This window comes from Gobio gobio (assembly GCF_949357685.1).
Source record: "Gobio gobio genome assembly, chromosome: 23".
NCBI lineage: Eukaryota > Metazoa > Chordata > Actinopteri > Cypriniformes > Gobionidae > Gobio > Gobio gobio.
In genome coordinates this window covers 45,145,628-45,160,029 of record NC_137119.1, presented here as the reverse complement: position 1 = coordinate 45,160,029, position 14,402 = coordinate 45,145,628, and the positions used below count along the sequence as shown (strand labels likewise).

Here is a 14,402-nt window from a genome sequence, read left to right as displayed (position 1 = left end):
ATCCGCTCAGATCATCTATAGGGATTAACAACACGGCAAACACGGCACACGGCTCTCAAGTCAGGTGAGATCCGCTCAGATCATCTATAGGGATTAACAACACGCCAAACACGCCACACGGCTCGCCGGTCAAGTGAGATCCTCTCAGATCATCTATAGGGATTAACAACACGCCAAACACGCCACACGGCTCGCCGGTCAGGAGAGATCTGCTCAGATCATCTATAGGGATTAACAACACGCCAAACACGCCACACGGCTCGCCAGTCAGGTGAGATCCGCTCAGATCATCTATAGGGATTAACAACACGCCAAACACGCCACACGGCTCTCCAGTCAGGTGAGATCCGCTCAGATCATCTATAGGGATTAACAACACGCCAAACACGCCACACTGCTCGCCAGTCAGGTGAGATCCGCTCAGATCATCTATAGGGATTAACAACACGGCAAACACGGCACACGGCTCTCAAGTCAGGTGAGATCCGCTCAGATCATCTATAGGGAATAACAACACGCCACACGGCTCGCCGGTCAAGTGAGATCCTCTCAGATCATCTATAGGGATTAACAACACGCCAAACACGCCACACGGCTCGCCGGTCAAGTGAGATCCTCTCAGATCATCTATAGGGATTAACAACACGCCAAACACGCCACACTGCTCGCCAGTCAGGTGAGATCCTCTCAGATCATCTATAGGGATTAACAACACGCCAAACACGCCACACGGCTCGCCAGTCAGATGAGATCCTCTCAGATCATCTATAGGGATTAACAACACGCCAAACACGCCACACGGCTCGCCAGTCAGGTGAGATCCTCTCAGATCATCTATAGGGATTAACAACACGCCAAACACGCCACACGGCTCGCCAGTCAGGTGAGATCCTCTCAGATCATCTATAGGGATTAACAACACGCCAAACACGCCACACGGCTCGCCAGTCAGGTGAGATCCTCTCAGATCATCTATAGGGATTAACAACACGCCAAACACGCCACATGGCTCGCCGGTCAAGTGAGATCCTCTCAGATCATCTATAGGGATTAACAACACGCCAAACACGCCACACGGCTCTCCAGTCAGGTGAGATCCGCTCAGATCATCTATAGGGATTAACAACACGCCAAACACGCCACACTGCTCGCCAGTCAGGTGAGATCCGCTCAGATCATCTATAGGGATTAACAACACGGCAAACACGGCACACGGCTCTCCAGTCAGGTGAGATCCGCTCAGATCATCTATAGTGATTAACAACACGCCAAACACGCCACACGGCTCTCCAGTCAGGTGAGATCCGCTCAGATCATCTATAGTAATTAACAACACGCCAAACACGCCACACGGCTCGCCAGTCAGGTGAGATCCTCTCAGATCATCTATAGGGATTAACAACACGCCAAACACGCCACACGGCTCGCCAGTCAGGTGAGATCCGCTCAGATCATCTATAGGGATTAACAACACGCCAAACACGCCACACTGCTCGCCAGTCAGGTGAGATCCGCTCAGATCATCTATAGGGATTAACAACACGCCAAACACGCCACACTGCTCTCCGGTCAGGTGAGATCCTCTCAGATCATCTATAGGGATTAACAACACGCCAAACACGCCACACGGCTCGCCAGTCAGGTGAGATCCTCTCAGATCATCTATAGGGATTAACAACACGCCAAACACGCCACACGGCTCGCCAGTCAGGTGAGATCCTCTCAGATCATCTATAGGGATTAACAACACGCCAAACACGCCACACGGCTCGCCAGTCAGGTGAGATCCTCTCAGATCATCTATAGGGATTAACAACACGCCAAACACGCCACACGGCTCGCCGGTCAGGTGAGATCCTCTCAGATCATCTATAGGGATTAACAACACGCCAAACACGCCACACGGCTCGCCGGTCAGGAGAGATCCGCTCAGATCATCTATAGGGATTAACAACACGCCAAACACGCCACACGGCTCGCCAGTCAGGTGAGATCCGCTCAGATCATCTATAGGGATTAACAACACGCCAAACACGCCACACGGCTCTCCAGTCAGGTGAGATCCGCTCAGATCATCTATAGGGATTAACAACACGCCAAACACGCCACACTGCTCGCCAGTCAGGTGAGATCCGCTCAGATCATCTATAGGGATTAACAACACGGCAAACACGGCACACGGCTCTCAAGTCAGGTGAGATCCGCTCAGATCATCTATAGGGATTAACAACACGCCAAACACGCCACACGGCTCGCCGGTCAAGTGAGATCCTCTCAGATCATCTATAGGGATTAACAGCACGCCACACGGCTCGCCGGTCAGGAGAGATCCGCTCAGATCATCTATAGGGATTAACAACACGCCAAACACGCCACACGGCTCGCCAGTCAGGTGAGATCCGCTCAGATCATCTATAGGGATTAACAACACGCCAAACACGCCACACGGCTCTCCAGTCAGGTGAGATCCGCTCAGATCATCTATAGGGATTAACAACACGCCAAACACGCCACACTGCTCGCCAGTCAGGTGAGATCCGCTCAGATCATCTATAGGGATTAACAACACGGCAAACACTGCACACGGCTCTCAAGTCAGGTGAGATCCGCTCAGATCATCTATAGGGATTAACAACACGCCAAACACGCCACACGGCTCGCCGGTCAAGTGAGATCCTCTCAGATCATCTATAGGGATTAACAACACGCCAAACACGCCACACGGCTCGCCGGTCAAGTGAGATCCTCTCAGATCATCTATAGGGATTAACAACACGCCAAACACGCCACACGGCTCGCCAGTCAGGTGAGATCCTCTCAGATCATCTATAGGGATTAACAACACGCCAAACACGCCACACGGCTCGCCAGTCAGGTGAGATCCTCTCAGATCATCTATAGGGATTAACAACACGCCAAACACGCCACACGGCTCGCCAGTCAGGTGAGATCCGCTCAGATCATCTATAGGGATTAACAACACGCCAAACACGCCACACGGCTCGCCGGTCAGGAGAGATCCGCTCAGATCATCTATAGGGATTAACAACACGCCAAACACGCCACACGGCTCGCCAGTCAGGTGAGATCCGCTCAGATCATCTATAGGGATTAACAACACGCCAAACACTCCACACGGCTCTCCAGTCAGGTGAGATCCGCTCAGATCATCTATAGGGATTAACAACACGCCAAACACGCCACACTGCTCGCCAGTCAGGTGAGATCCGCTCAGATCATCTATAGGGATTAACAACACGGCAAACACGGCACACGGCTCTCAAGTCAGGTGAGATCCGCTCAGATCATCTATAGGGATTAACAACACGCCAAACACGCCACACGGCTCGCCGGTCAAGTGAGATCCTCTCAGATCATCTATAGGGATTAACAACACGCCAAACACGCCACACGGCTCGCCGGTCAGGAGAGATCTGCTCAGATCATCTATAGGGATTAACAACACGCCAAACACGCCACACGGCTCGCCAGTCAGGTGAGATCCGCTCAGATCATCTATAGGGATTAACAACACGCCAAACACGCCACACGGCTCTCCAGTCAGGTGAGATCCGCTCAGATCATCTATAGGGATTAACAACACGCCAAACACGCCACACTGCTCGCCAGTCAGGTGAGATCCGCTCAGATCATCTATAGGGATTAACAACACGGCAAACACGGCACACGGCTCTCAAGTCAGGTGAGATCCGCTCAGATCATCTATAGGGAATAACAACACGCCACACGGCTCGCCGGTCAAGTGAGATCCTCTCAGATCATCTATAGGGATTAACAACACGCCAAACACGCCACACGGCTCGCCGGTCAAGTGAGATCCTCTCAGATCATCTATAGGGATTAACAACACGCCAAACACGCCACACTGCTCGCCAGTCAGGTGAGATCCTCTCAGATCATCTATAGGGATTAACAACACGCCAAACACGCCACACGGCTCGCCAGTCAGATGAGATCCTCTCAGATCATCTATAGGGATTAACAACACGCCAAACACGCCACACGGCTCGCCAGTCAGGTGAGATCCTCTCAGATCATCTATAGGGATTAACAACACGCCAAACACGCCACACGGCTCGCCAGTCAGGTGAGATCCTCTCAGATCATCTATAGGGATTAACAACACGCCAAACACGCCACACGGCTCGCCAGTCAGGTGAGATCCTCTCAGATCATCTATAGGGATTAACAACACGCCAAACACGCCACATGGCTCGCCGGTCAAGTGAGATCCTCTCAGATCATCTATAGGGATTAACAACACGCCAAACACGCCACACGGCTCTCCAGTCAGGTGAGATCCGCTCAGATCATCTATAGGGATTAACAACACGCCAAACACGCCACACTGCTCGCCAGTCAGGTGAGATCCGCTCAGATCATCTATAGGGATTAACAACACGGCAAACACGGCACACGGCTCTCCAGTCAGGTGAGATCCGCTCAGATCATCTATAGTGATTAACAACACGCCAAACACGCCACACGGCTCTCCAGTCAGGTGAGATCCGCTCAGATCATCTATAGTAATTAACAACACGCCAAACACGCCACACGGCTCGCCAGTCAGGTGAGATCCTCTCAGATCATCTATAGGGATTAACAACACGCCAAACACGCCACACGGCTCGCCAGTTAGGTGAGATCCGCTCAGATCATCTATAGGGATTAACAACACGCCAAACACGCCACACTGCTCGCCAGTCAGGTGAGATCCGCTCAGATCATCTATAGGGATTAACAACACGCCAAACACGCCACACTGCTCTCCGGTCAGGTGAGATCCTCTCAGATCATCTATAGGGATTAACAACACGCCAAACACGCCACACGGCTCGCCAGTCAGGTGAGATCCTCTCAGATCATCTATAGGGATTAACAACACGCCAAACACGCCACACGGCTCGCCAGTCAGGTGAGATCCTCTCAGATCATCTATAGGGATTAACAACACGCCAAACACGCCACACGGCTCGCCAGTCAGGTGAGATCCTCTCAGATCATCTATAGGGATTAACAACACGCCAAACACGCCACACGGCTCACCGGTCAGGTGAGATCCTCTCAGATCATCTATAGGGATTAACAACACGCCAAACACGCCACACGGCTCGCCGGTCAGGAGAGATCCGCTCAGATCATCTATAGGGATTAACAACACGCCAAACACGCCACACGGCTCGCCAGTCAGGTGAGATCCGCTCAGATCATCTATAGGGATTAACAACACGCCAAACACGCCACACGGCTCTCCAGTCAGGTGAGATCCGCTCAGATCATCTATAGGGATTAACAACACGCCAAACACGCCACACTGCTCGCCAGTCAGGTGAGATCCGCTCAGATCATCTATAGGGATTAACAACACGGCAAACACGGCACACGGCTCTCAAGTCAGGTGAGATCCGCTCAGATCATCTATAGGGATTAACAACACGCCAAACACGCCACACGGCTCGCCGGTCAAGTGAGATCCTCTCAGATCATCTATAGGGATTAACAACACGCCAAACACGCCACACGGCTCGCCAGTCAGGTGAGATCCTCTCAGATAATCTATAGGGATTAACAACATGCCAAACACGCCACACGGCTTGCCAGTCAGGTGTGATCCGCTCAGATCATCTATAGGGATTAACAACACGCCAAACACGCCACACGGCTCTCCAGTCAGGTGAGATCCTCTCAGATCATCTATAGGGATTAACAACACGCCAAACACGCCACACGGCTCGCCAGTCAGGTGAGATCCTCTCAGATCATCTATAGCGATTAACAACATGCCAAACACGCCACACGGCTCGCCAGTCAAGTGAGATCCTCTCAGATCATCTATAGGGATTAACAACACGCCAAACACGCCACATGGCTCGCCGGTCAGGAGAGATCCGCTCAGATCATCTATAGGGATTAACAACACGCCAAACACGCCATACGGCTCTCTGGTCAGGTGAGATCCTCTCAGATCATCTATAGGGATTAACAACACGCCAAACACGCCACACGGCTCGCCGGTCAGGAGAGATCCGCTCAGATCATCTATAGGGATTAACAACACGCCAAACACGCCATACGGCTCTCCGGTCAGGTGAGATCCTCTCAGATCATCTATAGGGATTAACAACACGCCAAACACGCCACACGGCTCGCCAGTCAGGTGAGATCCTCTCAGATCATCTATAGGGATTAACAACACGCCAAACACGCCACACGGCTCGCCAGTCAGGTGAGATCCTCTCAGATCATCTATAGGTATTAACAACACGCCAAACACGCCACACGGCTCGCCAGTCAGGTGAGATCCTCTCAGATCATCTATAGGGATTAACAACACGCCAAACACGCCACACGGCTCGCCGGTCAGGTGAGATCCTCTCAGATCATCTATAGGGATTAACAACACGCCAAACACGCCACACGGCTCGCCGGTCAGGAGAGATCCGCTCAGATCATCTATAGGGATTAACAACACGCCAAACACGCCACACGGCTCGCCAGTCAGGTGAGATCCGCTCAGATCATCTATAGGGATTAACAACACGCCAAACACTCCACACGGCTCTCCAGTCAGGTGAGATCCGCTCAGATCATCTATAGGGATTAACAACACGCCAAACACGCCACACTGCTCGCCAGTCAGGTGAGATCCGCTCAGATCATCTATAGGGATTAACAACACGGCAAACACGGCACACGGCTCTCAAGTCAGGTGAGATCCGCTCAGATCATCTATAGGGATTAACAACACGCCAAACACGCCACACGGCTCGCCGGTCAAGTGAGATCCTCTCAGATCATCTATAGGGATTAACAACACGCCAAACACGCCACACGGCTCGCCGGTCAGGAGAGATCTGCTCAGATCATCTATAGGGATTAACAACACGCCAAACACGCCACACGGCTCGCCAGTCAGGTGAGATCCGCTCAGATCATCTATAGGGATTAACAACACGCCAAACACGCCACACGGCTCTCCAGTCAGGTGAGATCCGCTCAGATCATCTATAGGGATTAACAACACGCCAAACACGCCACACTGCTCGCCAGTCAGGTGAGATCCGCTCAGATCATCTATAGGGATTAACAACACGGCAAACACGGCACACGGCTCTCAAGTCAGGTGAGATCCGCTCAGATCATCTATAGGGAATAACAACACGCCACACGGCTCGCCGGTCAAGTGAGATCCTCTCAGATCATCTATAGGGATTAACAACACGCCAAACACGCCACACGGCTCGCCGGTCAAGTGAGATCCTCTCAGATCATCTATAGGGATTAACAACACGCCAAACACGCCACACTGCTCGCCAGTCAGGTGAGATCCTCTCAGATCATCTATAGGGATTAACAACACGCCAAACACGCCACACGGCTCGCCAGTCAGATGAGATCCTCTCAGATCATCTATAGGGATTAACAACACGCCAAACACGCCACACGGCTCGCCAGTCAGGTGAGATCCTCTCAGATCATCTATAGGGATTAACAACACGCCAAACACGCCACACGGCTCGCCAGTCAGGTGAGATCCTCTCAGATCATCTATAGGGATTAACAACACGCCAAACACGCCACACGGCTCGCCAGTCAGGTGAGATCCTCTCAGATCATCTATAGGGATTAACAACACGCCAAACACGCCACATGGCTCGCCGGTCAAGTGAGATCCTCTCAGATCATCTATAGGGATTAACAACACGCCAAACACGCCACACGGCTCTCCAGTCAGGTGAGATCCGCTCAGATCATCTATAGGGATTAACAACACGCCAAACACGCCACACTGCTCGCCAGTCAGGTGAGATCCGCTCAGATCATCTATAGGGATTAACAACACGGCAAACACGGCACACGGCTCTCCAGTCAGGTGAGATCCGCTCAGATCATCTATAGTGATTAACAACACGCCAAACACGCCACACGGCTCTCCAGTCAGGTGAGATCCGCTCAGATCATCTATAGTAATTAACAACACGCCAAACACGCCACACGGCTCGCCAGTCAGGTGAGATCCTCTCAGATCATCTATAGGGATTAACAACACGCCAAACACGCCACACGGCTCGCCAGTCAGGTGAGATCCGCTCAGATCATCTATAGGGATTAACAACACGCCAAACACGCCACACTGCTCGCCAGTCAGGTGAGATCCGCTCAGATCATCTATAGGGATTAACAACACGCCAAACACGCCACACTGCTCTCCGGTCAGGTGAGATCCTCTCAGATCATCTATAGGGATTAACAACACGCCAAACACGCCACACGGCTCGCCAGTCAGGTGAGATCCTCTCAGATCATCTATAGGGATTAACAACACGCCAAACACGCCACACGGCTCGCCAGTCAGGTGAGATCCTCTCAGATCATCTATAGGGATTAACAACACGCCAAACACGCCACACGGCTCGCCAGTCAGGTGAGATCCTCTCAGATCATCTATAGGGATTAACAACACGCCAAACACGCCACACGGCTCGCCGGTCAGGTGAGATCCTCTCAGATCATCTATAGGGATTAACAACACGCCAAACACGCCACACGGCTCGCCGGTCAGGAGAGATCCGCTCAGATCATCTATAGGGATTAACAACACGCCAAACACGCCACACGGCTCGCCAGTCAGGTGAGATCCGCTCAGATCATCTATAGGGATTAACAACACGCCAAACACACCACACGGCTCTCCAGTCAGGTGAGATCCGCTCAGATCATCTATAGGGATTAACAACACGCCAAACACGCCACACTGCTCGCCAGTCAGGTGAGATCCGCTCAGATCATCTATAGGGATTAACAACACGGCAAACACGGCACACGGCTCTCAAGTCAGGTGAGATCCGCTCAGATCATCTATAGGGATTAACAACACGCCAAACACGCCACACGGCTCGCCGGTCAAGTGAGATCCTCTCAGATCATCTATAGGGATTAACAGCACGCCACACGGCTCGCCGGTCAGGAGAGATCCGCTCAGATCATCTATAGGGATTAACAACACGCCAAACACGCCACACGGCTCGCCAGTCAGGTGAGATCCGCTCAGATCATCTATAGGGATTAACAACACGCCAAACACGCCACACGGCTCTCCAGTCAGGTGAGATCCGCTCAGATCATCTATAGGGATTAACAACACGCCAAACACGCCACACTGCTCGCCAGTCAGGTGAGATCCGCTCAGATCATCTATAGGGATTAACAACACGGCAAACACTGCACACGGCTCTCAAGTCAGGTGAGATCCGCTCAGATCATCTATAGGGATTAACAACACGCCAAACACGCCACACGGCTCGCCGGTCAAGTGAGATCCTCTCAGATCATCTATAGGGATTAACAACACGCCAAACACGCCACACGGCTCGCCGGTCAAGTGAGATCCTCTCAGATCATCTATAGGGATTAACAACACGCCAAACACGCCACACGGCTCGCCAGTCAGGTGAGATCCTCTCAGATCATCTATAGGGATTAACAACACGCCAAACACGCCACACGGCTCGCCAGTCAGGTGAGATCCTCTCAGATCATCTATAGGGATTAACAACACGGCAAACACGGCACACGGCTCTCCAGTCAGGTGAGATCCGCTCAGATCATCTATAGTGATTAACAACACGCCAAACACGCCACACGGCTGTCCAGTCAGGTGAGATCCGCTCAGATCATCTATAGTGATTAACAACACGCCAAACACGCCACACGGCTCGCCAGTCAGGTGAGATCCTCTCAGATCATCTATAGGGATTAACAACACGCCAAACGGCTCTCCAGTCAGGTGAGATCCTCTCAGATCATCTATAGGGATTAACAACACGGCAAACACGCCACACGGCTCGCCATTCAGGTGAGATACTCTCAGATCATCTATAGGGATTAACAACACGCCAAACACGCCACACGGCTCGCCAGTCAGGTGAGATCCTCTCAGATCATCTATAGGGATTAACAACACGCCAAACACGCCACACGGCTCGCCAGTCAGGTGAGATCCTCTCAGATCATCTATAGGTATTAACAACACGCCAAACACGCCACACGGCTCGCCAGTCAGGTGAGATCCTCTCAGATCATCTATAGGGATTAACAACATGCCAAACACGCCACACGGCTCGCCAGTCAAGTGAGATCCTCTCAGATCATCTATAGGGATTAACAACACGCCAAACACGCCACATGGCTCGCCGGTCAGGAGAGATCCGCTCAGATCATCTATAGGGATTAACAACACGCCAAACACGCCACACGGCTCTCCGGTCAGGTGAGATCCTCTCAGATCATCTATAGGGATTAACAACACGCCAAACACGCCACACGGCTCGCCAGTCAGGTGAGATCCTCTCAGATCATCTATAGGGATTAACAACACGCCAAACACGCCACACGGCTCGCCAGTCAGGAGAGATCCGCTCAGGTCATCTATAGGGATTAACAACACGCCAAACACGCCACACGGCTCGCCAGTCAGGTGAGATCCTCTCAGATCATCTATAGGTATTAACAACACGCCAAACACACCACACGGCTCGCCAGTCAGGTGAGATCCTCTCAGATCATCTATAGGGAATAACAACATGCCAAACACGCCACACGGCTCGCCAGTCAAGTGAGATCCGCTCAGATCATCTATAGGGATTAACAACACGCCAAACACGCCACACGGCTCGCCAGTCAGGTGAGATCCTCTCAGATCATCTATAGGTATTAACAACACGCCAAACACGCCACACGGCTCGCCAGTCAGGTGAGATCCTCTCAGATCATCTATAGGGATTAACAACATGCCAAACACGCCACACGGCTCGCCAGTCAAGTGAGATCCTCTCAGATCATCTATAGGTATTAACAACACGCCAAACACGCCACACGGCTCGCCAGTCAGGTGAGATCCTCTCAGATCATCTATAGGGATTAACAACATGCCAAACACGCCACACGGCTCGCCAGTCAAGTGAGATCCTCTCAGATCATCTATAGGGATTAACAACACGCCAAACACGCCACATGGCTCGCCGGTCAGGAGAGATCCGCTCAGATCATCTATAGGGATTAACAACACGCCAAACACGCCACACGGCTCTCCGGTCAGGTGAGATCCTCTCAGATCATCTATAGAGATTAACAACACGCCAAACACGCCACACGGCTCTCCAGTCAGGTGAGATCCGCTCAGATCATCTATAGGGATTAACAACACGCCAAACACGCCACACGGCTCGCCAGTCAGGTGAGATCCGCTCAGATCATCTATAGGGATTAACAACACGCCAAACACGCCACACGGCTCGCCAGTCAGGTGAGATCCTCTCAGATCATCTATAGGGATTAACAACACGCCAAACACGCCACACGGCTCGCCAGTCAGGTGAGATCCTCTCAGATCATCTATAGGGATTAACAACACGCCAAACACGCCACACGGCTCGCCAGTCAGGTGAGATCCTCTCAGATCATCTATAGGGATTAACAACATGCCAAACACGCCACACGGCTCGCCAGTCATTAACAACACAAAGGGTGATGAGCTCTTTAAGCTTTTGAATGATATTTGATAGAGCACTTAAAGCACACCAAGTGTCCGTCAGTGACTGAAGGGTCAGCACTCTTAACCACGGTCAGTCTCTCCTCATCCTTCTGTTTGTGTGTGTGTGTGTGTGTGTGTTTGTTTGTGTGCAGGTGAACTACAAGCAGAAGTTTGAGAAAGATCTGAAAGAACAGAAGCCACAGTACAACCCGAGTGAGTGTGTGAGCTTCAGACACACACAGGCCGCCGCAGCTCTGGCCAGTCAGGTGAGCTCACACACACACACACACACACACACACATACACGCATATACACACACACACACACACATACACACTCTCTAACACACACACTCACACACACACACACACACACACACACACACACACACACACACACACGTCCAGGATGATCTATTCACTCCTTTCAGCTCTTGTTGTGTTTTGCGTCTCTAAAGATTCCTGCCGGCCTGCACTCGTGTCCATGGAAACACTTTCAAAGCTGATTTTGGAGATTTTCCAATGACTCATTTATAGAGTGTGTGTGTGTGTGTGTTTGTTGTGCTCTGATCATATGTGTGTGTGTGTGTGTTTGTGTGTTGTGCTCTGATCATGTGTGTGTGTTGTGCTCTGATCATGTGTGTGTGTGTGTGTGTGTGTGTGTGTGTGTGTGTGTGTGTGTGTGTGTGTGTGTGTGTGTGTGTCGGTGTGTGTTGTGTTCTGATCATGTGTGTGTGTTTTGCTCTGATCATGTGTGTGTGTGTGTGTGTGTGTGTGTGTGTGTGTGTCGGTGTGTGTTGTGCTCTGATCATGTGTGTGTGTGTTGTGCTCTGATAGTGTGTGTGTGTGTTGTGCTCTGATCATGTGTGTGTGTGTCGGTGTGTGTGTGTGTCGGTGTGTGTGTGTGTGTTTGTGTGTTGTGCTCTGATAGTGTGTGTGTTGTGCTCTGATCATGTGTGTGTGTGTGTCGGTGTGTGTTGTGCTCTGATCATGTGTGTGTGTGTGTGTGTGTGTCGGTGTGTGTGTGTTTGTGTGTTGTGCTCTGATCGTGTGTGTGTGTGTGTGTGTGTGTGTGTGTGTGGCAGGTGAAGTACAGTCAGAAGCAGCAGGAGGCCGTCACTGATCTACCGAACCTGCTTCATCTGGGTCACACACTCCACGCCAGCAAACTGCAGAGCAACGTATGTCTCCGTCACACACTCAGTGTAACGCATCTGTGTTGACTCAAGCTGAGCTCTGATTGGCTGAACTGTCTGTCCGTCAGGTAGAGTACAGGAAGAAGTATGAGGAGTCTAAGGGGCAGAGCCTCGTCTCGCTGGACACAGCGGAGCAGCGCCACCATCAGGAGAACGCCACGCTGCACAGTCAGGTCAGAGCCAATCAGGGCTTTAGCATTAATGTGTACACACACACACTCACACACATCTAAAGAAAACTGAAGTCCCGCTGGTGTCTCCCCCTCTAGTGTGTCGTATACAACCTGGTCTCATTATGAAAATGTACCTCTGGTAACGTTTTTGCAAACCGCCAAAATACGTACCAATAAGTACATATCTCTGCAGTTTCAAAGTGAAATGAACACTAGAGGCAGTAAAACAGCAAGCACTTTTTATCGTTTTTTTTTTTTCCATGTAAATGAATACATTTTGGAGTTTGCGTCACTTAATCTGCTCCATATGCTCGCCTTTTTTTATATAATAAGTTTGCTCAGTAGCTCAGCTGGTACAGATTTGTACTTGTAATAATGAAAGCTCAGGTACGAATCCCGTGAAAGACAAGTCATGATAAAAGAGCTCAAAGATGAGTTCACAGAAGCTAACAAGACATGGTTACTATTGTATTTTTGTCACATTTGCTTTTGTTAACACTATCGGTTAGGTTTAGGGTTTAGTGTAGGTGTACGTTAAAAAAACAATGTCACAAAACGTCAGATTCCATCTGTTCCGGGAAAAAAACGAAGCTTTTGGCGGCACCCAGTGGACATATCACTTTGAAACTGCAGTGATATGTACAAATTTGTACGTATTTTGGGGTTTGCAAAAACGTTGCCAGAGGTACATTTTCGCAATGAGACCAAGCTGGTCGTATATCGAGTGAATCGCTTCACAAACAAGAACAAATGTAGGGCGGGGCTTGAGTGTGTCTGTGCGGAAGGGATTGTATGGTTGTGGTTTGCTATTGGCTGATCTCATGTGAGTGACAGGTGGCCCCGCCCTCGTCATCAGAGAAGAGATGAAGTTATTCAAGATTATTAACACAATAATGATAAATCATTCACAATGAACACTGCAATATCCCATTAGTACATTTTGATTTCCTGGTGACTTTGATCACACAGATGAGCGTCTGTGATGAACGGGTCGATCTGTCTGTGTGTGTGTGTGTGTGTGTGTGTGTGTGTGTGTGTGTGTGTGTGTGTGTGTCTGTGTCTGTGTGTGTGTGTGTGTGTGTGTGTGTGTGCAGGTGAAGTATAAGGAGGAGTATGAGAAGCAGCGAGGGACGTCTCAGATGGAGTTTCTGGACACACAGGCGTATAAAGTGTCGAAGGAAGCGCAGCGGCTGCAGAGCGAGGTGACACGCGAGTGTGTGTGTGTGTGTGTGTGTGATGATGAGCCGTAAGCGTGATGTTGAGTGTGTGTGTGTGTGTGTTTGTGTCACAGAAGGAGTATCGCAAAGAGTACGAGAACGAGATCAGAGGGAAGGTTCTGCTGGAGGCCGAGCTGACACCTGTGTTCCTGATGGCCCGTAACGCCAGCAGCCTCATCAGCCAGGTGTGTGTGTGTGAGTGTGTGTGTGTGTGTGTGTGTGAGAGAGTGTGTGTGTGAGAGAGTGTGTGTGTGTGTGTGTG

The 14,402-nt window shown here is 50.9% G+C and overlaps 1 protein-coding gene across 50 annotated transcripts in view; it reads left to right on the top strand.

Moving 5' to 3' along the window:
- The window catches only part of LOC307119830 (uncharacterized protein), a 148,302-nt gene that overhangs the window by 75,314 nt on the left and 58,586 nt on the right, over positions 1–14,402 (top strand). For all 50 annotated transcript variants that reach the window (XM_079806439.1, XM_079806436.1, XM_079806479.1 and 47 more), the window contains 5 exons: positions 11,707–11,820; positions 12,640–12,735; positions 12,819–12,923; positions 14,018–14,125; positions 14,215–14,325. In XM_079806439.1, the coding sequence (XP_079662565.1) occupies positions 11,707–11,820; positions 12,640–12,735; positions 12,819–12,923; positions 14,018–14,125; positions 14,215–14,325 (534 nt within the window). The remainder of the gene's footprint in view (positions 1–11,706; positions 11,821–12,639; positions 12,736–12,818; positions 12,924–14,017; positions 14,126–14,214; positions 14,326–14,402) is intronic.